Source organism: Lolium perenne, chromosome 2 (assembly GCF_019359855.2).
Source record: "Lolium perenne isolate Kyuss_39 chromosome 2, Kyuss_2.0, whole genome shotgun sequence".
NCBI classification, from domain to species: domain Eukaryota; kingdom Viridiplantae; phylum Streptophyta; class Magnoliopsida; order Poales; family Poaceae; genus Lolium; species Lolium perenne.
The window spans coordinates 202,029,127-202,054,044 of record NC_067245.2 but is presented as its reverse complement, the minus strand read 5'-3'; the positions used below and the strand labels follow the sequence as shown (position 1 = coordinate 202,054,044).

General features: G+C 42.8%; 1 protein-coding gene across 18 annotated transcripts; it reads left to right on the top strand.

Moving 5' to 3' along the window:
- The first annotated feature begins 3,314 nt into the window (after window positions 1–3,314).
- LOC127318385 (syntaxin-61) lies at window positions 3,315–13,261 on the top strand. 18 transcript variants are annotated; one of them, XR_007861822.2, is made up of 14 exons: window positions 3,315–3,403; window positions 3,485–3,586; window positions 3,905–4,018; window positions 4,611–4,724; window positions 5,065–5,213; window positions 5,683–5,773; window positions 6,989–7,607; window positions 8,265–8,717; window positions 8,878–8,944; window positions 9,075–9,145; window positions 9,260–10,686; window positions 10,768–12,481; window positions 12,560–12,685; window positions 12,770–13,261. XR_007861822.2 is itself a non-coding variant. In XM_051348870.2 (6 exons), the coding sequence occupies exons 3-6, from the start codon at window positions 3,914–3,916 to the stop codon at window positions 6,996–6,998; spliced, it is 378 nt and encodes a 125-aa protein (XP_051204830.1). In that variant the 5' UTR covers window positions 3,315–3,403; window positions 3,485–3,586; window positions 3,905–3,913; the 3' UTR covers window positions 6,999–7,228. The 18 variants fall into 18 exon arrangements, 1 of the variants encoding a protein (XP_051204830.1); XR_007861812.2 differs by having other exon boundaries at window positions 6,989–7,427; window positions 7,507–7,607; window positions 8,265–9,145; XR_007861813.2 differs by having other exon boundaries at window positions 8,265–8,452; window positions 8,554–9,145.
- The last annotated feature ends 11,657 nt before the right edge of the window (window positions 13,262–24,918 follow it).

Sequence of the window (24,918 nt, the reverse complement as noted above, 5' to 3'; positions counted from 1 at the left end):
CGAAATTAAATATGCGCGACTAAAGGCCCCCCCTTTAGTCGCGGTTCCTTACGAACCGCGACTAAAGGCCCGTACACGTGGGCGGCAGGCGAGCGTCAGGGCGGAGGACCTTTAGTCACGGTTCTCCTGGCCAACCGCGACTAAAGGCCCCCCTAAATCTGGTTTCTTTTTAATTTGTATTGTTTTATTTCTTTTATATTTTATTTTGTGTTTTATTTTAATTTTGAAGAAGTTTCAGTACACATATTCTACGTTACTATATACATGCATATGAATGTACAATTTCAAACAAATTTGAAATTAGAACCAAGAAGAATTCAAGAAGAATATACAATATATATTCAATATCGGATGACCATATACAATTTCGAACAAGTTTCCATACATAATTTACGGTATCAGAAGTTCTTCGTCCTCATAATAGTGTTCTCGTGGGTTATAGCCTTATAGGGTTTTAGATAATAGGTTTACCTTCAGCTCCTCGTGGGTTCGACACTCAAATATTTATCGAATTGTACTGTGGTTATCCCCTGCACTTGGGGGTTATCAGAGGAACACATATCGTCTATTCAGGGAACAAGAATATTGCATCCAAGAAACAAATCTCGCCAACACAGGGAACAAGAATTGCGTCTGTGGAACAAAGCTCGTCTACTCGGTGGAACACACCTCATCTATCCAGGGAACAAAAATATTACGTTTGAGGAACACATCTCAACTAATTAGGGAACAATAATATTGTGTCTAAGGAACACATCTCGTCTACTCGGGGAACATAAATATTGCATCCAAGGAACAAATCTTGTCTACCATGGGACAAGAATATAACATCCGAGGAACAAATCTCTTCTTGTAAGGGAACAAGAATTTTGAGTCGGAGGAACACATCTCGTCTACTTAGGAAACAAGAATATTGCATCCGAGGAATAAATCTCGTCAACACAAGGAACAAGAATTGCGTCTGAGGAACAAATGTCGTCTACTCAGGGGAACACATCTCGTCTACTCAGGGAACAAGAATATTGAGTTCGAGGAACACATGTCGTCTACTCAGGGAAAAAGAATATTGCGCCTGAAAAATAAATCTCATCAACAAAGTGACAAGAATTGCGTCCAAGGAACAAATCTCGTCTACTCGGGGGAACACATCTCGTCTACTCAGGGAACAAGAATATTGAGTCCAAGGAACACATGCCTTCTACTCTCGAAACAAGAATATTGCATCCAAGGAACAAATTTTGTCAACACATGGAACAAGACTTGTGTCTAGGAACAAATCTCGTCTACTTAGGGAACAAGAATATTGAATCCGAGGAACACATATCGTCTATCCAGGGAACAAGAATATTGCGCCCGAGAAATAAATCTCGTCAATAAAGGAACAAGAATCTCGTTAATATAGAACAATGGGAAACTAAAAAATTGAAACAAAACATCCCATTATATATGAAAAAGTAATCGCTTGTACAACACAATCCACTATAAAAAAGGAACGGTTATATAAATATAAATATAAACTAAGTGGAAAAACTAAACAAACAAAACAATTGACTTGAAAAGGAAAGAGTAGGGGAAAATGAAACGAGAAAATAAAGGACGAAAGCATGAAAAATACCATAGAAAGAAGGAAAACGCTGTCTCTCCCCCGGGGGAACAGCGCAGAAATCCTCCGGACGGAGCGAACGACGCGTGTCCTTCCAAAAGCGAGCGATGGAGTGGGTCCCACCACAATCTTATCATCTCTTCCATCGATAGGAACGGAGGCTACACCACACCCAGGCAGCGCCGCCCACCTCGCGCCCGGCGGCCATCCGCCGCGCCCATCCCCGACCCTCCTCCTCTCCCGCGCCGCCCCGGAGCTCCATTCGCCGCGGCCATCCCCGGCCCTCCTCCTCTCCCGCGCCGCCCCGGAGCTCCATCCATGGCGGCCTCCCTCCCCTTCTCTCCTCTCGCGCCGCCCGGAGCGCCGTCTAAGGCGGCCTCTCTGCATCGCCGCAACCCGCGCCGGCTCGGAGCTCCATCCATGGCCGAATCGAGATGCCTGTGGTTCTTCCAGAGCTCGACCGCTGTCGCCTCGCCACCGGCCTACTATCCCGCGAGCTCGCGCACTTCCCATGCATCCTCGCCGTCGGCCATCTCTCCCACTGTCGCCTCGCCGCCGGCCAGCGCGCGAGTTCAGGACGTGGGGCAACGCGGGATTCCGCCATGGATCCGGTGCTCCTTTTTGGCCGTTCTCTGTAATGCTACACAACAGTTTGTTACAATGGAAAAAATATATTATGATGCTACAATAGTTTTTTCTTTTTGCTACTTTTAGTTCTGCATTTTTGCTAATATAGTGTAAATTGTTTGCTACCATCTCTCCGGCAATTTGGGTTTTTGTGACGAAAATGTGATGCTACAATTATCTGCTCTTTTTGCTACCTTAATTTAGCATTTTTGCTAGCATAGTATAAATTATTAGCTACAATTCTTTTGGGAAATTTTGTCTTGCGACCCTTATTTTTTCATCAATGCACAGTTTGCTATAATAAGAAAATTTTCTTGCTACAATATTTATGCTTTCTTGCTACTATAATACATTTTTTCTGCTACCAAGTTTTCGGCGAGGTTTTCCGGTGACGTCTCCGGTGATGTCTCCGGCGGCATCTCCGGCGAGGTCTCCGGTGAGGTTACTTTTGCTACATTTCTATTTTCGTTTTGCTACAATAGCATAACGTTTTTGCTACGTGATCTCCGGCGAGGTCTCCGGCGGACTCCGGCGAGACTCCGACGAGGTCTGTGTGTTTTAGGTGAAAATAGAGTTTGCTACAATTGAACCGTTTTTTGCTACTTTGGTGCATCATGGTAGCAAAAGTGGAAGAGAGGGTTGATTGGTTTGATCTGACGGCCGAAATCGTTTCAGATCTGTTGATCGGACGGTTGGGGACCCGGGGGATTAGATTTCTAATCCCCCGGGGGACGCCTAGCACTCCCCTAGAAAGAAAAATAGAATTGAAAAATGGAATGAAGCATGTAGAGAAGCAAAAGGCAAGGAATATGTGACGTGTCCATGCACCCAGCGAACGAAAATAAAAAAGAAAGTAGGAGAGCACCGGACAGCTAGGCAGACTAGACCAAACAATAATCCATCATTTCGGCGAGCGCGTGCGGCTCCAGAAGCACATTGGGCTGAGCCCAGGACCGCCGCGAGTCGATCTCGCCATTCGGGCCAAAATCGGAGTGGTACACAGTGGGCCGATATTCCATTCGGGCCAGCTGTCCCAGCCCAGAACCAACGCTATATAGGCAGAGGCACAGACCCATTTGTCCTTTGCGCATCGTCTTCCGGGGGAGAGGGATGGCGCCGCTCTCGCCGCCGTTGCCGGCGACGATGGCACGACATCTCCCTCGCGAGCACGAGGTAGGGGCCCCTTCCGTTCCCACGCCGCAGGTTTTCCCAAGGTATACCGCCTCGATCTTGCCTAATCTGCGCCGATTCCAGGCTCTCCCCGAATTCAGCACGGCATCGCCCTCCCGCTGATTCGTCAGCACGTCCTCCCCGGCGGACGCTTTCTACACAAACCTTGATGGTATCTATGGCTTGGTAATGCCCCTCCTCCTCCTCTCTGCGGAATCTGTATGCTAACGGCAACTTTTTGTGTGCCAGGAAGGTTTTGTTACTAGGTTGTTTAGGAGTTCTGTAGAATATGTATACCAGATACAGTTTACACCTCTCTTAACGGGTCCTTCCATCTTCGACTGGATAGTTTAGAAGAGGATTTACTAGGGTTAGGGTGTTATAATTTCAGAATAATATGCATGCATTTATGGTGTTTTTCCTGATGATAAATCTGATCTGCAACCTAAATGTATCCTCTGTATTCTTCTTATGGGGCTGAGGATAATGACCTTTTCTTTACAGATTGTTCAGATGCATATCAGGTTCCATCATGGGCAGGAACTTGGTTCAAACACCAAAGAATATGTTCATCTAATAGGAGATGTTCTTGCCAAGTGTGATCACATTGAGTGGAAGGTATGAGGAACACAGAAGAAACAATGTCCATAGTCATTGCTTTTGTAGATTTTTCTTTGCATCTAATATATCGAGTATAAAATTTCAATGGGAGTAGCGTTGAGCTCCCTGCGAAGCAGCCTGCAGCTCCCATAACCATCGAAGGATACACATGCGGCGAAACTGTTTCGCTTTGCTCCTTCATGTCCGCTCTGTGCTCCATAGCCGTGTTCCTCTGTGCTCGGGCACTTCGATTCGGGAGGGGGAGGGAGTGTGGGAACTAGGTGCTTGCTGCCGCCTGGATTGCTGGCGCCTGCCGCTGCCACGGTCTAGTGTTGGGTCAGGGATACAGAGCTGTGGATTGGATCAGTTGAACGCATTTGGGAGCGAACAGTCTAGTCTAAGCCTGATTCTGGTGGGCCCACCATGTATACTTACGTATGATGGAAATAAGAGTTTATATTGGTCAGTGTGTGGGGCTAAGTGGCTGTAATGGCATCTATCTAGTTAAGAGATCCAACATATTATTCTGGACTTGTTTACTTAATTAGTTCAATGGGACCAGCAGTATACTTAATTACTTACTCTGGATTTGTTTTTATGTATGTTGAAGGTGGTTGAGTTGGAGAAGACGCTTTCAGTTGCATCAAGAGATCCAACATATTATGGACTTGATGAAGCTGAACTCTCAAGGAGACGGGAGCTTTCTCGCTCTGTTCGTGATCAGGTATTTCTTTCTATTGCATCATCATTTTTTTTACTCCCTTCTCCTTTGTTATAACAACATAACTGATTGAGGTTTGGTTCTTAATGAACTATACTACAGATTTTCTTCAATATTTCTGTTGTTATCTCATCGAATTACCAATGCGGCACATCTCCTTTTTTTTGAAGAAAACTATGGTACTCTTGAGCATGCGTGAGTGACACTTGAATATGGTTTCACATGATATGGAAAAGAAGACAGATATTACAATAATATCTATGTTATCATGTTCTTATCTTTATGATTGACAATATGAAATTTATTTATTTGGGGTTCCCTACATTTGGACAAATACGTATAGGTTGGTGATGTCAGGTGTGCTGTTGAAAAGAGAATACGCAAATCAGGAATACTAACACATCAGAAGCTGAGAAGAAATATCCATCGTTCTTCCCAAGAGAACAATGACTATATCAGTATATCTTCAGATAGACATCTTCTACATGTGAGGTGAGTATGCTTAATCTTACTTTGATGTAACAAATAATACATATATGTTGATTAGAAGCATCTTATTATTTTGCTCCAAAAAATGAATATATTATCAAGATTCTCATTTTCATAAGTGGGTGGTGTTCGTTGCGTTGCTGAACTAGTTTGTTACTGCTGCTGAATGCCAGTGTTTTGTGCCACCATGAGCATGCTAACCATTTTTGGCATACCCTAAATAGCGCATGAATACACACATGGCACTCCTCATGGATAATAGTAAAAACCTTTTAATCAAGAATCATTTTATCTTTGTGTGTCCATTTTCATGTACCGTAGTTACTTCTTTGCATAAGCTACACAATTTTTTTATTTAGAGTTGTTTTTGCAATTCTGAAATAATGTGCTGATGTGGCAATGGGCTATGAGTTAGAACTGTAAAGTTTACAGAGTTTTCATGGCTTTGACGCTTGTACCGAATTTCCTTTAGGCAGTAGGATGAAGAACTTGATGATATCACTGCAAATGTTCAGAATATCGGAGGTGTCGGGCTAACCATACGCGGCGAACTGTCTAGACAGGTATTTGTTACTTGCATGCAGATTCGCAGGCAGACTGCTAGGTCGATAGATTTGTGGGTAGTAATTGTAGTGAAAAATGACCATTACAATAGCTGTTTGCTGCATGCTTGGACTATCAAATTCTGTTGAACTCTTGGGAATCTACTGGAGTTGCTTTTTTTTTTAATGTCCACTACTTAACAACTGTTCCCTGCATGCTTGGACTACCAAATCCTTCCGAACATACTCTTGAGAATCTCCTGGAATTGTTCTTGTTTCCTTCTGCCGAGCTGCCTAAGTGGAATCCAGGGAACAAATATGTTGATGCAAGATGTATGAACACTTTGCATTTTGAAGGAATGCTCCAACTTGTTTATCCAAATTTGTGTACATCTTCTTTTTTGCATCCTTGACTATAGAGCTGTCATGGGTCTTTCTGCAATGTAATAATTTTGCAGCTTTGATCCTTCTATTTAGGCTTGGGAATGGTTCTTGATTAACTGAGTTGGATGGTTCGGTTTCTTCTTCTGGGCTTCATGTTCAGGTTTTACTGGGCTGAGCCTTCTAGTAGTTCGGTTTAGTTTGGTTCTGTCGAAGAAGCAGTTGGGTTTGGCTGGTTATGGCTCAAATGGTTTTGATCTGTTACGGCTGCAACTATGGGTGCATAACCTGTTCTTGATATGGGTTTGCTGCCTCGAACTCCCAGCAAGTAAGAGACCAAACCAAACGCTCTTGGCCCTCGCTCGCCTCTGTCGCTCCTTGAGTTAGCCTACTTTTTCTATGCCAGCATGGTGGGGAACCGTTGTTGACCCATACACAAAAACTAGCGGGAACTGTAGTTCAGTCCAATTTAGGTTGTGCCAGGATGTGGTTTAGTTTGGTTTGGGTCTGAATAGAAATCCCAGTGGGTTAATTAGGTTTGGTTTGTGGAAATCAATTATGTGGGTTCAGTTGAGGTTTGGTTAAGTTCCTGAACCATCCTCAGGTTTACTTCTATTTGATGTTTTTTCTGCCTTTTTTTTTGTTGGTCTTCCTATTGGCTGTACATACTTATTTCTCCCGAAAATATTTTTATTTTTGAGTAATATGCATATATTAGTATCTATAAACTTATGCAATTCACTGATTTTTATTTAACCGATCACTTCAATGTTTATGTTCATCGAATTGTCGTAAGCAACGAGTTACAGTTAGTGACCAAATGTGCAGTTACTTATAAACTTTGTTGTTTTGTAGGAATCATTGAACCAACAAGGTGATCCTGACCCGAACAATCCTGGTCTATCACTGAACGAAAAGGCAACCATTGCTGTGATGAAGGTTTTATCGACCTCAGTGCTTACGATGATTGCTGCTCTCAGTACCTACTCATCTGATACTCTAGCACCTTTAGCGAAAGGGAGACTCGCAAAGGAGACGCTCCTTATCTCCCCTTATACATGTGTGCCGATTGCTTTAATTGGAGCTGCTCTTTCACTTTGTGCGTCTGAGAGTAATGGTCTTGCCGATTTTGCTTCTATTGCGGTTCTTCTTGTCTGTCTATATGGTATTGGGCTAGGAGCCTCAGCCGTCATGATCATCTCACACACAACCGCGCGGACCGATGGTGCTTTGGACTTATCTACTTGTTATCACTCTTTTTTGCGCCTGGGGCTGCTTTTTTGCGTATCCGAGGGTTAGATTTTTGCCATTTATCTGTTAATATATTTCTATATTGGCACCTTCTCTGTTTTTGTGTCTTGTATTGCCTGAAGTTCATCATGCGTATGATTTATTGGGAGTGTTTCGATGGGCGGAGAAGTACCAAGCCTCAGAGTGCAGCGTATACTCATCCAGTCAAGATACAGACCAAAAGGTTCGATTTTCTGTGATTTCTTACATTTGTTGTCATTCATGTATAAGTGAACCGATAAGTGAACGTACACTAAGCATTAAAACACAAATGCCTGGAAGATTTTTAGGTCATATGTCAATGTCATGAATTTAACAAGAGTTCCTGCATAATGCTGACTTTTCATGATTATAAAAAGATATACTAAGATTTATAATAATTTTTCTCCTAGACCCTGAACTACTTATTCACCTTACATGACATTGCCATATGAATAAAGCTTCATCATAAAGGAATTCATTTCATTTGTATTTGGATTCCAAAAACACATACATGTTTGGCTGCAAGAGAATTGCAAATGATTCTAAAATTCAATATGGAATTGCTACATTATCACATACATGTCTGTAACAACTATTTTTTTAACTTTTTGAACTCAGAACAAACATTCACATACTCAAACATATATTATCATCCAAATATCATGCAAAGTATGATCCAAAATATTAAGCCATGTTCAAGTCCATAAAACACAGATGCATCAAAATAAGAAATACAAGTTCCAAAGTTTAAACAGGTTACAAATGGCAGGCAACATCACAAAGGAAAATCACAATCATGATCTCTTCTCTTTTTTGTTTATAAATTCAGTTTGTTGAATAATCGTTTTGACATCTGCAGAGCACGAAGAAAAGTATATCTCAGTGCTCGCCCATCGAGTTTTGAAATTCTATTCTGGACGCTAAGAAGATGAATGATATTGTGGACCCTGAGGAGTTAAAACTTATTCAAGATTGTATCAAGAAAGTTGCCGAGGATATTGACTGGCAATGTGTACTTGAAATCTTGCCTGTGAAACTCAAGAAGCAGTTGAGTTTATTTCTGATTGGTTGTTTTAATGAAGAACAGGATATGTTCATTATCAATGGGGTACCCATTGACATTAAGCCTCTGGTACACCTGGTTGTAGGCCTGTCCCGTTCTGGGAATAAAGTTGACATGTCCCGTTCTGGGGATAAAGATGCACTTGAACATGACAAGGAGTATGAGTACATGTATGATGTGTTCACAGCAGGTGGAAGGTCAATGTATGCTATAGAAGGTTTGAGGTATCTAACCAAGGATGAAAATAAGGTAAGCTTCACCATTTGCTTCCTCCAGTAAGCCATGGCTTTTATTTTCGGTCCAAAGAACAATAGATGCCTGGATAGGGAGTACTTGTAGTGATTTCGCAACCTTGATGATCTGAAAAATCTGAACTGGTGTGACTTCATTGTCGATCTTCTGTGTCGAGAAATAAAAAAATTCAATGCTAGGACAGCAACATTTAAGAAGTGGGGGGTTGTTTACTAGTTCCGATGGTAAGTGGTGTCATAAAACATATTTTTTCAATTTGATTTTTTTTTTGCAAACTGATTACTGATAAACTCTTGTTTTTCATGCATGATGTGTTTTATGACTTGCTAACTCCAAATGATCTACGGCCGAAAGTGTTTCCCCGGGCCAATTATATAACAAAAACGAATTTGAACACCTTGGAGGATTTCAAGGAATTAGAGAAGGTAGTAATAGTAAGATATTGTTTACCAATATTTTACTTGATAACTTGTACCTGATCTAGAGAAGCTACCTGATTTACATTGTTTACCAATATTTTGTGTGAAACCTTTTTGCAGTTCGAGGCAGTAGAGGAGTTGTACGTGTTCTACAATCTGGGTGAGCCAAATGATCCGATATTCAAGAAATACAAGGCTCATGCCCATCAGCAGCACTCGTCAGAGCAAGCGTAGCAACGGTCAAATGCACGTGCCAGCTCAACCTACTGCGTCCCAGTCATCGTAGTTTACCTCTAGTTCTCTACGGTCTGCACTACTTGTTAGCCTGGCCAGTGTGGCCAGTGTGGCCTCTATTCTGCCTCTTGTATTTACATAAAAGTATTTCTAGCCATTAATATGATTGGCAGCTGGAACGACATGCACGCGGATTAAGACACACACGCAATGGATGTGAACATGCTCTCGTTCTGATACTTAGTCATGCTAGCCACAGAATCATAAGGCCACATTGGCCAGGCTAACAAATAGTGTAGACAGTAGAGAACTAGAGGTAAACTACGATGACTGGGACGCAGTAGGTTGAGCTGGCACGTGCATTTGACCGTTGCTACGCTTGCTCTGACGAGTGCTGCTGATGGGCATGAGTCTTGTATTTCTTTAATATCGGATCATTTGGTTCGCCCAGATTGTAGAACTCGTACAACTCCTCTATGGTCTCGAACTGCAAAAAGGTTTCACACAAAATATTGGTAAACAATGTAAATCAGGTAGCTTCTCTAAATTAGATACAAGTTATCAAATAAAATATTGGTAAACAATATCTTACTGTTACTAGCTTCTCTAATTCTTGAAATCCTCCAAGGTGTTCAAATTCGCTTGTGTTATATAATTGGCCCGGGGAAAACCCTTTCGGCCGTAGATCTTTTGGAGTTAGCAAGTCATAAAACACATCCTGCATGAAAAACAAGAGTTTATCAGTAATCAGTTTGAAAAAAAATATTCAAAGTGAAAACATATGTTTTATGACACCACTTACCATCGGAACTAGTAAACAACCCCCACACTTCTTAAATGTTGCTGTCCTAGCATTGAATTTTTTTATTTCTCGACACAGAAGGTCGGCAATGAAGTCACACCAGTTCAGATTTTTCAGATCATCAAGGTTGCGGAACCACTCCAAGTACTCCCTGTCCAGGCATCTATTGGTCTTTGGACCGAAAATAAAAGCCATGGCTTCCTGGACGAAGCAAATGGTGAACACTACCTCATTTTCATCCTTGGTCAGATACCTAAACCTTCTTTAGCATACATTGACCTTCCACCTGCTGTGAACACATCATACATGTACTCATACTCCTCGTCATGTTCAAGTGCATGTGTATCCCCAGAATGGGACAGGTCAACTTTATTACCAGAACGGGACAGGCCTACAACCGGGTGTACCAGAGGCTTCATGTCAATGGGTATCCCATTGATAATGAACCTATCTTGTTCTTCATGAAAACAACCAATCAGAAATAAACTCAAGTGCTTCTTGAGTTTCACAGGTAAGATTTCAAGTACACATTGCCAGTCAATATCCTGGGCAACTTTCTTGATACGATCTTGAATAAGTTTTAACTCCTCAGGGTCCACAATATCATTCATCTTCTTAGCGTCCAGAATAGAATTTCGAAACTCGATGGGCGTGCACTGAGATATACTTTTCTTCGTGCTCTGCAGATGTCAAAACGATTATTCAACAAACTGAATTTATAAACAAAAAAGGGAAGAGATCATGATTGTGATTTTCCTTTGTGATGTACTGATAGCCTGCCATTTGTAACTTATTTAAACTTTGGAACTTGTATTTCTTATTTTGATGCATCTGTGTTTTATGGACTTGAACATGGCTTAATATTTTGGATCATACTTTGCATGATATTTGGATGATAATATATGTTTGAGTATGTGAATGTTTGTTCTGAGTTCAAAAAGTTAAAAAAATAGTTGTTACAGACATGTATGTGATAATGTAGCAATTCCATATTGAATTTTAGAATCATTTGCAATTCTCTGGCAGCCAAACATGTATGTGTTTTTGGAATCCAAATACAAATGAAATGAATTCCTTTGTGATGAAGCTTTATTCGTATGGCAATGTCATATTTTGGATCACACTAATTAAATAAATGGGATTTCCCGCTTATAGCACCACTTGGGCTGTGTTTTTTTTTTTTTTAATCTGGTGGTCTGATTCTATAGTAGAGATAATTCATTCTGCATACATTATTGATGTCTCGAGAAAAGTAACTTAATGTCTTGCTTAGTTTTGGAATATCATGAAAAGACCTTAAATCCAGAGAAGGATCACGGGAATACCACAAAATTTTCAAGGGTACCTCCGTAGGTCCTTTGCTTCTTTTGCTATCACTTGGAAATACAGTATATATTAGTTAGTAATAAAAAATTAGCTCATATACTGGTTTATGCTTTGAACTTCAAAATCATATTACATCTAATATTTGTTACGTTGCTTATTTTATTAGACCTAATAATAGTTACTTTGCTACACCGGGCTGGTTTTGCTGTTACTTAATGTATATATATCTACATTCTCTATTTTTCATATGCTAAAGAGGTAAAGCGATTGATATGTTATGTCGTTTAAATCAAAGTAAAACCCTTTTTATATAGGGAGGGTATCTAATAGAACGTGTGAACAAGATTCTATCTAGAATCTTTTGTTTCTCAATGTCTTCTGATTACTTTCTCAACAATGTGATTGCTACATCTGACTGTGCATTCACTCAATAGGACATCATTTATTGTACTTTCTTGCAAATCCAGCTGCCTACATGTTTCGAGATCAAACTTTTGTGATTTTTGACTGATAATTAGGCCAAACTCATGACAGGGCTTCCATAAGATGCTTTCCAACTCTTTTGCAACATGCCGACGGGCCTTTATTCCTCTCAACGAAGATACAACAATTGATGTCCTGAAAGCAGTTTCTCCTACTCTTCTCACTGCCATTAGTGTCCTCAGTTTGTGGGCTGCTCATACTGTAGCACCCAGGCGTATTTTCCTGTTACGTTACAGAGGTTTCTGTACATGCTGCCATATTTTTATCTGCCATTAGGTGTTGTTACAATTGCTCTGGCAGTTGCTGCGTCAAAATCTAATGGGTTAGCGAGTCATGCTTCGGTTTTAGGTTTAGTCCTATGTGCATTTGGAATTGCTTTGGGCGCTTGCTGCGGTGTTGTTATGCTTCAGTTTGCACCCAAACTATCTGCGCTTGGAGCAGCAGTGTTAATTGTTGCTCTTGTCATCATGTGGGGATGGATGCTTGCATATCCTAAGGTAATGTTTTGTAATTTCTGTAATATGACTTGACATTTCTTCACTCCATTCTGTTTGCTCAGTATATTTTGTTTACAGATGCTGAACTTTACCATCCTCAAGACCTTGTGCCTGTATTGTGCTCGAAGACTGAAAATTGTTCCTTTGGGCAGATATGATAGTTGTGGGTGCGATTCCTGGGCATGGTCATTTTCAGTGCCAAAGGTTGTATCATCTTTCTTTGCTACATAACTGGTTTTGCGTTTTATATCTAATTTTGTGTGGTGGCTACATTTGTACCTTACACAGGTCATCTGCCGCAATATGGTCCTCTGCCCTTTCATTTTTTTCGCTTCTTGCTCAAGGAGTGTTCGAGCTTGGTGGAATACTGTACGTGCACATAGGGCTAGAGTTGACTTGGATCCTGAGGCTGGACTGGAGATGATCCCTATGGCTGTACATGTGGAAACCCAAGGTGGTTTTCCACAAGGTGGTGTTGACTGGCAGTGGATGAATAGTATGAGCCGATATCGTATGAGAGTTTAGGGTAGCACTAGCGTGGCTGCATTATCCCATGTAATACTACTTGTTCTGACAATACCCCAGGCCAGTGTAAAGTTAACAATTGCAGCAAATTGAGCTGCTGTGAGATGCTGTGACCCATTTGCTAATATGATCTAAGTGTAGTTTGAGATAAATTAGACCCCTGGCCAGTGTAAAGTTAACATTTGCAGCAAATTGAGCTGCTGTGAGATGCTGTGACACATTTGCCAATATGATCTAACTGTAGTTTGAGATAAATTAGATATCATCATAGAATAGAATAGATTTTCGATGCCAAAGTGATAGCATCTCATTGACCTAGTATAAGTATTTAAGAAAATCTTTGCTTCTCCATCTTATGAGACCAACTCTAGCAGATACGTAAGTCGGTACTTGAAAACCGATTTTGAGTGTTAAATAGTCTTTTAGTACCAACTAAATTAGCACCTGAGTGACCCATCGCACCGATTCTATCAGCCAGCGGGTCTCACATTGTGCCAAGTGTTGATGTTTGGCATGCCAAAAAAAAAGAGTGCTGATGTTTGGGCTGGAACGTTGCCTACACCGATGGGGTAAGAGTACATCAGTTGTAAGTAATTAAGCATGGTTATGAATTTAAGGATTTGGCACTCAATGCTCACCAATAATTTGGTGTCCCTGTGTTAATATAGAACAAGACATACCTCTTTCACGTGCTTTTCAAGGCCACTGAAGTTGAGATTTGCTTCGCCGTGGTAATCCATCACGTCACTCTGTAGCTCTCCAATGGATCTTTCAAGCTTATAGCAGTAGCTCCAGCTGCGACAGCCTTCCGCTGATGACATCCAGCGAACTCACCAAGTTCTCTGCTTGCTTCTTCATGCAGTTCTCAAACTCCAGAAGCTCAAGTTTTGTGGCTACAGTTAACAGCAGTCAGTTTAGTACCAACCATTGTAACTCAGAAAAAGAGATTTGTCGATCAGCTCACGATATGGCATAGGAGCAAGCCTCAGTAAACTCAAACAGAAAAATGAATTGGAATGATAAAACATACAGTAGCATGATAGCATCAGCTTACAGAAAAATCAACAATTGTTGTCATGTGCTGAAACAATTGTTCATGTTCTGGAATCTTTAACTTGAAAAATTAACATGGAGTAGATGTTCTGGCAGCATTAGCAATTCACTGGCATATTTAATTGTTTATGTTGTTATGTGTTATATGGATCCTAATGTTGTTGTTGTTATAGTCAAGTGCTGTTGATATGGAGTACATTTCATGCTAAATCAAATTTGCAAACATGAATCAAGGTAGTCCTCCTTGTCTGTATATACCTGAAGCGGAGAAGCAAGCCCGGTGCATCGATGCAAGGCTGCGGTTGACTGTCACCACCATGTCCATGGCCAGCCTAATCCTCCACGCCTTGTTGATCTCCTCGCTGCATGGTGGACACAACACACACAAGTTAATCATCTCAAATTCATAAAGAGACGTTATTCAGAAACAAAAAAAAAAAAAACGAATGGGCACCATACCTTACAAGCTGTTCCATGTGCTGAGCTCCCAACACCGACGCCGGCATGCCTTTGTCCAGATGACGACGCTGACCAGCTTGCCATTGCCGTTTGCTTCACCATTTCCTTGAACAATAACTGCATGGTAGTGAAAATTACTCCCAAGGAAATTTTAAGAAACTTGCAGCCTAAAACATCGGCTAAAGCTAACTGAACTAACTGAAGAAACTTACAGTTGACACCTAACTGAATCTAACAAGAGAGTAGGAGAACAAGAGTAGTTCGGTACTTAGAGATACTCCATGGTAGTATTTCAGAGGAGACGGTACTGGAGCAGTTCAGGGAGCAACACCAAGTAAACTTGGTGGACATTAATGGTTGCATTTCCAGGAACTCTGTACATGAGTATACCATCACGCTACCAACATCTTCACAGCCCATAAATCATAAACAACCTGTGTGTAATTACACAGATACTCCAAGTTAGCAATTGACAGTAGCAATTCACAGTACATCTCATCCTCCCCAAAGGCTAATTATCCACATGGTTTTCTTATTGTCCACATTACTAAGCCATAATAGCAAAGGAAGAAAATACTCTGATGTTGTATGTACTAAATTCTCTGATGATCGAGATTCATACATCTAAAATAATTGTAGCAAAAAGGAGTACTAAGTGAACTCACAGATGTTGATGATCAAACAATCAGACATCTCCCACTAGGTGCTATATCAAAGATAACAAATATTCTAGTACATGTGAGCATAAGTTAAGCTAGGCAACAATTTCTGATGAATTTTTTTTCCCTAACCTATTCCTAATGAAGAGTCCATGTTGCACACACAGATATGGGCATATACAGCAATACAAAAGAACAGGAGCAGAAGGAGCGAAGTTACCTCCACGCTGAAGGGGGCTGCACCACCACCACCACCGAGTTGAGCCCTCCTTCCTCCCCACCACCACCACCAAAGAAAGATTGGAGAAACTCTCCAGCATCTCTGTCCCAACACCTAGCCGGCCCAGCACCAGCAAATGTGCAACATCACCTCAATTGGACCAGCAGCAGCCAATATGCAACATCAGCAAGAATGTCACCAGCAAATCTAGACCTCAATTGCACCCCTCCTGACAAAGAAGAAGATGACGTGAGCATGAAATTTGGAATACAAATCCATACAGAAATTGAAATTTGGAGTTACTTGATCCATACAGAAACTAAAATTTCGAGTTACATGATCCATACAGAAACTAAGAACATGCCAGACATACTATGAGTGTCACCGAATATTTTAGACAGAACAATCAATATAAAGACGGTGTTTCACTCACCAAAGAGGAAGTGTCCGAGGTTGTCGTTGGGGAAGTTTTTTTTTCGAAATGGGGCATTGCCCAGCCTCTGCATCAATGTGATGCACACGACTTTTCATTTATTTGAATGGTTCAAAAAAATTCAGAAGTTTACATCACGGATCAGAGATGGTTGAGACAAGTATCAACCATCGGAAAATGAATAAAAACACAGAATTATCCATTTTGTATCCTACTAGTGTGTCGCCACCCAAGAAGTCCTGAGTAACCGTCAGCAGACGGTTGCACCCAATATCCATAGTGTCCCGCTGATCCTTCGGAAGAAGGAAAGCCCATTGTTGGATCCAGTACGCCGCACGCCGAATAACCTGCAAAAAATTAGTTCCCTTTTGTCTGTTAAAAATCATGTCATTCCGATTTGTCCAAATAGACCAGCATACAGCAGATATGCCAATCCGTATTCTATTCTTATCCAATGAGGGAGACGAGGTTCCGGTGCTGCTCCTTGAGAAGCAGCCAAGCAGGCGCACCTCGCTGAGAAACTCCGGCACCACTGCCGCGCCTCCAGGACAGCAGCTTCACCGTGATCTCCTGCCGGCCCTCCAGCACAGTCTGAAGCAAAGCGAGAAGGGCAAAGGAGGTGCGGGAGGTTGCAAGGTGCTTGCTTGCCTTGTAGACAGGGCGGAAGCCGCCGCGGCCAAGCAGATTGTGGTCCGAGAAGCAGATTGTGTTGCAGGTTGATTCCGTTAGTGAGACAAGTGCACTAGGTTCTGTGATATCTTTCTCTATGTAAATATAACACTGCAAATCTGCACAGGGAGTAATACTAATGCCATGATTATCACCAGACTGTTGTCCATCTCACCGTTCTTGTGTTTATAATGTATCCAGTTCATGCAATTGGAAGATCATATTGTATCTATCCTACTCACCACATGTTTGACTCGCTGCCATAACGCTGAAAATCTTCTTCAGAAATCTACTCCCCACATGTTGTCCATATGGGATGTATTATGACAGCCATAGAACCATTGGCGGAGCCAACACCGGGTCGAGCCTGGGCAACCGACCCGGCTCAACTTTTGGGGAAAAAAAATCCCCATCGCATCCTCGCTCCCGACGCCCCGCCCCCGACCTAATTCCCCAACCCGCTCGCTCCCGCACGGCCGCACGCGCCGCCAGGCCTCGCTCGCTCCCGCCGCCCTCGCTGGCTCCCGCCGCCCTCGCGGCCCTCGCTGGCTCTCGCCGCCCTCGCCGCTTCGCTACGCGCCGCCCCGTTCCCTGCTCGCCCCGTTCCGCCGCCCGTCCGGCCGTCTGACCGCTCGCCCCCGCCCCTCTCCAGTCTCCACGGCGCTGCAGCACCGCCGCCCATCCTCTGCTCGCCCCGTTCCCGACCGCCGCCCGTCCTCTGCTCTCCCCCGCCACGCACCGTTCCCGACTGCTGGGCGCTGCTGCACTCTCCCTCATCTCTGTCTGCTTGACCCGCCGGCCGTATTTGATGGACTCCAGCGACGAGGCTGACCTGGCTGCCTGGATTGAAGAAGAGGAGGCCGCTGAACTGGCCGAGGCAGCGGAAGAAGAAGCACGCAAGAGGGCACGCACAGAGGTTGAACTTTCCCCATTTGTCTTGAATTTTGATACATATTTGTCTAGTTTGTTTCCTCATAGTTTGTTTTATTTTCATTGTTGTAGGCAAATGTTCCGGAAATATTTGATCTAGCAAATGTGGTTCCCGATCCCGGAATTCGGAGACCAATTGAATCATATGGTACCGCTGAAATTAGAGATAAAATGCGATGGGCATATTTGTCGAGAGGTCGTAATCGTTTAGTTGGTCATAGTTATCCCAAAAATCCGGATAAGCGATCATTTCCAGAAGCATGGTATAGCAAGTATGATTGGTTAGAGTTTAGTGTGGAGAAGAATGTTGCATTTTGTTTTTATTGTTTTCTTTTCAAATCTTCAAACAATGGTAACCACTTTGGATCGGATGTTTTCACAAAGTCGGGGTTTACAAATTAGAAGAAAGCATCGGAAAATTTCAGGGGTCATGTAGGTGGACCAACGAGCTTTCACAACAATGCAAGAAATAGTTGTGAAGATTTCAGAAATAAAAAGCAAAGTGTTGCATATGCTCTTGTTTCTCATGAAGAAAAATCGCATATTGAATATGAGATTCGTTTGAGGGCTGTTGTGGGTGTTGTCAGATTTCTACTTGACCAAGGTCTAGCTTTTCGTGGGCATGACGAGTCTAGCACTTCCTTGAACAAGGGGAATTTCCGTGAGATGTTGGATTGGTATGGTGCAAGATGCAAGGATGTAGCTGATGTGATCAATGAGAATGCTCCTGGCAATTGTCAATTAACATCTCCTGATATCCAAAAAGATATAGTGCAAGCATGTGCAGAAGAGATTACACATGTCATTATGAGTGAGCTCGGAAATGCTTGTTTCTCTCTACTTGTTGACCAAGGTCTAGCTTTTGTCAGGGAGTATTACTTGCAGCAAGATCAGTCAAGTTACTTACCTGCTCCCAACCAATTTGTGAGGGAGTACATTGGATAAAGATGTTGTTGCATATTCTACCAATTCCGATAGAACACGCATCAGGCATCCAACCAATTTCTAGCAAGCAGTAGGTATTTCAGTTGTAATACTCCCTCTGTATAGGACCTGCTCCCAACCATAATACTCCCTGACAAAAAGGCTCCCAACCATTATTCTCTAGTATAGGAGTAAGAAAATAGACATTTCTGCTCCCAACCATATTCTTCATAATGGTTAGAGACTTTCTTAAGAAAACAAAAGAGACATTGAACTGCAATAGCCTAATTCTTCATACAAACTTAATTCTGTTACTTTGACATTCTTTGCTATATGCATGAAGCTAACCATTATTTGCTACTCCCTGTATATTGCTTCAGTCTACAGCTCTAGAAATGCAAGACATATATGGCATGCACTAGGGTGCTTAATTCGGAAATGGCTTCTACCTGTGCATTCTGCCAATGGACTTTGGATGCTCCGAAGACACATGTTGCGGGAACAAACTGCAATGTCATAGTGTCATGCATTTAGTTAGTCATGCCTCAGTTATACTGTAAAAGTATCAAATGGTAAATCGTGACATCTATGCTCGCTCTCCCTCTCCCTCCGCCAGGGAGAGAACCCTAGCCGTCGCCACCACCCGCTCCCACCTCTCCCCCATCCTCCCTCGCCTCCGCCAGGGGGCGCGGCCAGGCAAAGCCTGGTCGACGCCGGCGGCGGCGGGGATCTCTCTAGCCCCCTCGTCTTCTCTATGGAGCGAGTGCGTGGTGCAGGCGCCGGGCACCTCGGCGGAGCGGCTCACCGGCGCGGGGCGGCGCGTGGGTGTAGCAGCCGCGCGGCGGCGTCAACTCCGGCCGTTCACTGCGGCTGGAGGTTGGATCCTAGGGCGGCGGCCCTGGTTTGGCGGCGGCGTCCTGGTGGCGGGTCGTCTCCCTCAGCCCCGTTGATAGCGTCCTCGCTATGTGGTGGCGGTCGCCATTGTCGGCGTCGAGCTTGCGGGGCGGTTGTCATCCGTCTGTGGCCAAGAGTCTCCGGGGAAACCCTAGATCCTTCAGATCAGTCGATGGTGGCACATCGTGTCATATCCCTGTTGAGGTATCGTCTTGGAGGTCTTGTCACAGCTGATGTATTTCGTCTCCTAGCACGGAGTGCTCTGGGAGAAATCCTAGATCCGATACCAGATCGGGCAATGGCGGCGTACGGCGTCGTTCTCCCTCCTGGGGGCATCGTCTATGGAGCAGATGTAAGCTGGAGGGTCCTGAGGTGGAGCAGAGTTTTTCTTTCGTGTTGAAGACGGCGATTCTCGGCAGCGTGGTGCAGCGGGGTAGCATCGTCGGATAAGTCATGTTCGACGTGCGCAGCATGGTGGAGCTGTCTAGCGTCGTGGTGGCGTTGGTGGCAGGCCTCGCAAGGTCATTGCATTGATCTCTCTTGAAGATGGGTATGCGGAAGACGGTGGCGGCGAGGACTTCTGGAGCGTGTATGATGGTACGCGCCGAGGGTCTGCCGGACCGGTTGTGCCACCTACTCGCCATTGGGCGACTTGTCGAGGCCTTCGGTTTTTTGATGATGCGTGTTGGTGTGATGTCAGGGTGTTCGCTCTGTTCATTGACCCCCCCTTCATTAGTGTTGTAGGATTAGCGAGATATCATTAGTTTGGTGGATTTGGTTCGATCTTTGTAATTCTTCTTGTAAGGTGTTGTGAATAATCTAATAGAAAAGCCGTGTGCATCCCTTGGATGCAGAAGCTGGGGTGATATTTCCCCCCATTTCAAAAAAAAATCTGGAAGTACCAGTACAAGTTGAATCTGGCAGGTTGTCAGAAGGGAGGGTAGGATGATTTACCTGAAGCTGGTCGCTGAAACTGGTAAGGGTTGTGCTGCTCCGGCTCATAAAAGTGCGAGTTTTGACCTCCAAGTCGCTGGCGCTAGCGGGCGTGGGAACTAACAGGAAGGATACGCCGCTACCGTGGGGAGGAAGTGTGGTGACCCGGCATACCACTGCATGGTGTAGTATGCAAGTCTGACATAACACCAATAAAACACCGTTCCACTAGTATTAGATCGCTCAGAGTGGTACAATAGAAACATATGCGGGTCCAAGGCATGTCTATAGAATTACACACAGACTCTGTTACATAAGATCATCACAGCCTCCTACTTTACAATGAGGTAAAACTGCAAATAACTCCAGAACAACGACTCGTAGCCTAATCTTATCACTAACTCTACTTGTAGAAGTTTTGACTAGTTATAGAGGCTATGAATAGATTCTAGCTAAATAGGAGCTAGGTTTAGGAATCTAATTCCCTTTTACTCCTAGTCTAGGTTTACTCCATGGTAGATGTGGTATTTGACTCTTCTGACACAGTCCTGTCCCTTGAAGTAGTTGTTGACTTCTCTGCCTTCGAGTTGTACTGTAGATCCTCCTTCGATGCCTCCATATCTAAGCAGGGGATTTAAGAGTGGGATTAGTACGAGCGTACTCAACAAGTTCATTATAGGAAAGAGGTGTTTAATGCACTAGCTACAGCCATGGACCAGAAAGTCCAAGACGATGCAGGTTTTTGTAACCATTTCTTCAAAAGGTTGCTTTTATTCTGAAGAACTATGTCCGTCAGCCTTCACCGGTTTACTAGAACTTCATGGAGTTCCTTTCCGGCAGCGTTCGCAGTTCCATATCCCGGAACAGGGAGTGACAGGTCACGATTCTTTACACTCTGCAGAGGTGTGTTGCTTTACCCATAAGAGATCTTAACCTTGGTGCCAACCGGGCTCGAGTTTCCCGTCCACACTTCCTTTGGTGTGAGGCCCGGTATAAGGTCCTAGCCAATATTGCATTCTCCCGCGACCTCGTACACCCACCCTTTGTTTCAATCCCCGACCCTGGGTCCTCGCCGGTGAGCATACCCCTTTGGATAGCCTCATCATATACCACATTACCATAAATTCCTTCGCCGGTAGATGCAACCCATCATAGACCGCATTACCGCGGGGAATTAGAAGGAGATCCCCACCCTCCGATTGTTCTCGCAAGACACAACTGCTACGGTAAGCGCATCCGTTGATGTACGAGAGGAGAGAACACACTTGACTACTCCGTCCCACTCCAGATCTTATGGTTAACACGGGTATTACGACACAAGAATCACTGGACGACAGTTGTTGTTAATCCTAGATCGATATTAACCCTTGCAATGGAACCTCCACCAAACTCATACCATGGTTCCATTGCCCACCACTTAGTCATAATCATAATTATGAAGATAGCAATTTTACTTTTCATGCAAGAGTGATAAGCATAGTATTTTGCAATTAATTTGGTAAAAATACTCAAATGACATGTGCAAGCGATGAACTTGCCTTTCTTGACTGCAAGATTATGCAGGCAAGGTCTTCGATACGCAATAACTCCAATTTCTGAAATAGCATCATCGTCCGGTAAGGACGATGTTTAAAAGATTGGCAAGGATGCATTAATGCATAAGTATGAGATGCATTCGTTCTAAGCGTGACCTAACCCCGATGATTTAGGATTAGTGAGTTGGTATGATTGGTTTAAGGTGTGTTGCACTTTTAGAGTGATTCACAAACAAGGTTCTTATTAAGGGTGATTAACTTGATAATATAAATGAATAGTGCAATATATCACAATAATAACATTACTATTACACAACAATAGCATTTGGTATAATCCTAACATGTAATGAATAGTTGTTGGTTTTAGTACTATATGGCATGGTTAATGATTACTTATCATATACTTCAAAAGAATAACTTTTGAAGAACATGTTCTTTAATAAAGAGCAAGTATGATAGTTAGGGTTGTGGAGTTCTATGGTTTACCATGGTTCCAAACTAGTTTCTGGAGTAAGGATGGGATGGATCACAACAAAGTTGGATTCATCAGCAACTAAGGCTTGTATGGTTTTAATTAAGCATAAGCATCTTAGTTATCAATGGTTGCTATCAAGGTGGTATATCTTATTGGTGATAGACGGCTATTGTCTATAGGTCCTATTAGGCAGGGTTGATGGCTTTTCCTTATTTACCTCAAAAGAATAACTTTTGAAAAACATACTTCTTAAATAATAAGAAGTACCTCAATTAGAGTTGAGGTTGTCTAGGGTTTACTATTGGATCTACTAAGTAAGAAATAATTGGCTCCTAAATATGATGGTTTATAAGTATCTAAAGTAGGGTTTAGTGGAGTATGGTATGTAAGGTAAACATCAATCATGGTTACTATTAGGGTTGATCAAATTGGTTCGATACTAAAGATGGTGAATTAAGGATGGTGACCTTTGGAATAGGAACTAGGGTTTAGACTTGAGTGATCCTATTTGATCATCTAGGTTTGATGGGTGTGCATACTTAGGATGCTAAATTATTAGTGATAGGGTTCCTATATTCTATGTGAATATGATCAAGCATTGAGTTGCTCATTATGAACCTATGAATGAAGATAAAACATCATAATCCCATGTTTAACCTAGGGTTTAGGTTTAGAAACAATTTAGGGTTCACATGAAGTAATGGAGCTAGGTTTTCTAATTGAATTAGGGTTTTAGGTTTCCAAATAGAATGATGATGTTGTAATTTCATTCAATAAGGAATTAGGGTTTCTTAATTACCATATAGTTCTTAGGTTAATAACTTCTTTATAGGGTTGAAGCTATTAATAACTTTGAAATAAAAATAATATTTGATTTGGCATTTTATTATTTTTAAAGAATTAATAATTAAGGTAATTAATTTAGGGTTTAAATCCTTCTAATAAGGGTTTAACAAAATAAAAAATAAAGAAAATTAGTTTTAATGTTTTCTTTCTTTATTTACTGGTTTTTATCAAATTTAGAAGTTTTTCATTACTGAATTTTAATTGAATTTAGAATTAGAAATAAAGGCTTAAATAATAAGTATTAAATAATTAATTTTTTATTAAAAAATAAAAAATTCATATTATATTTTTATTGGATAGATTTTATTTTTAGGAACATTTTGATATCTCATTTGTATTTTTCTGAGCTAATTTGAATTTTATAAATATCTGAAAAATTTCAACAATTTTCTGTAATTTAAAATAATTGGACAAAACTTTTGGTACCGTGGCAGACCCTAGCGATAGACACTGACACGTGGGGCCTGTGCCACGTAGGCTGCCATGCAAGCAGCGACTGGTCAAGTTTGACCGAGCGTTTGACCTTGCCGACGGTTAAACGCCGGCGGTCAACTTCGGGTGGCGCCGCCGATTTACGGCCTCCCCGGACGCGCAACTAACACCTAAAGACTCCCCTCGACACACTGGACACCGTGGTGGTGCTAGATCTTTGAATGGGTCGCCAGAACATCGTCGGCAAACATTCCCGCTGCGGAGCAACTCCGGCGAGTCCCCGAAACCGAGCTACAGGCGATGATATGACGTGCTAAGAGGCTCTAAAGAAGTGCGTGTTCACCTTGGTACTGAGGGTATGGTCGATGCCGTCGATTGTTGACGGAGACGGCCGGGAAATCGCCGATTCCGGCGAGGTGCTGAGGAAGAAAATGTTGAAATTGGGCCGACTCTTAGCTCTCGTGGATGCGTACTTCCGTATAGCTGCTCTACGCGTCGAGGCGCATCTCCTGGACCACTTGCCGGAGTCTGGGGCGGCTCCTATCGTCGGCTTCTTCTCCGTCTCCGGTGGCCAGTACATGAGAATGGTGCGAGCTGGAGAGCGAGCGAGAGAAAATGGGATGGCGGAGATGAACAAGAGGTGAATGACGATGATTCTGACGGTTTTATAGCCCTTGAGGTGGTCTCCAACGCTCTCCCGCCAGCGACAGCGGTGATGTCGGCACAAAATTTGGGCGCGAATCTTGGCGAGTTCGGATAAGGTGGACGCGATAGAGGTTATGGTCACCTCTGGCTTGGTCGCTGGCGTCCGCGCTCGTCCTTATCGACGACGGTGAGGTGGCCGGCGAAGTCCTTCACGGCATCTCGGTGTCGTCTATGCGAGGAAGAAGAAAGAAGACGAGGGTGTGGTGACCCAGCGTACCACTGCATGGTGTAGTACACAAGTCGTTGACATAACACAAGTGAAACACCGTTCCACTCATATTACATCTCTCAGAGTGGTACAACAGAAACATATGTGAGTCCAAGGTATGTCTATAGAAGGATACACAAGCTATTTACAGAATATCAACACAGCCTCCTACTTTACAGTGAGGTAAAATTTCAAATAAAGCTCCAGAAGAACGACTCGTAGTCTAACTTATTGCTAATTCTAGCATAAGAGCTACTTGGCTTGCTATAGACATCTAGCTACTTAGGTGCTAGGATTAGGGAAATGTTCCCTTCTATTACTAGCCTAAGTTTCCACTCTAGCTGATGTAGAAGTTGACTCCATTGACTTCTTTGATTGTATTCTTCATCTTGTTGCAGTTGACTCCTTCGTCTTCGAGTTCCACGGTAGTTTCTCCTTCAAAGGTCTCCATAGCTGCTGTGGATTTAAGAGTGGGATGAGTACGAGCGTACTCAGCAAGTTCATATTAGGAAATAGGTGTATCATGCACTAGCTACA

Bases quoted from the DNA above. Each gene is read 5' to 3' on its own strand.
- LOC127318385 (XM_051348870.2), top strand. From the start codon at position 3,914: ATGCATATCAGGTTCCATCATGGGCAGGAACTTGGTTCAAACACCAAA. The intron at 4,019-4,610 runs GTATGAGGAACA...TGTATGTTGAAG, and splicing joins GTGATCACATTGAGTGGAAG to GTGGTTGAGTTGGAGAAGAC. The intron at 4,725-5,064 runs GTATTTCTTTCT...AAATACGTATAG, and splicing joins CTCGCTCTGTTCGTGATCAG to GTTGGTGATGTCAGGTGTGC.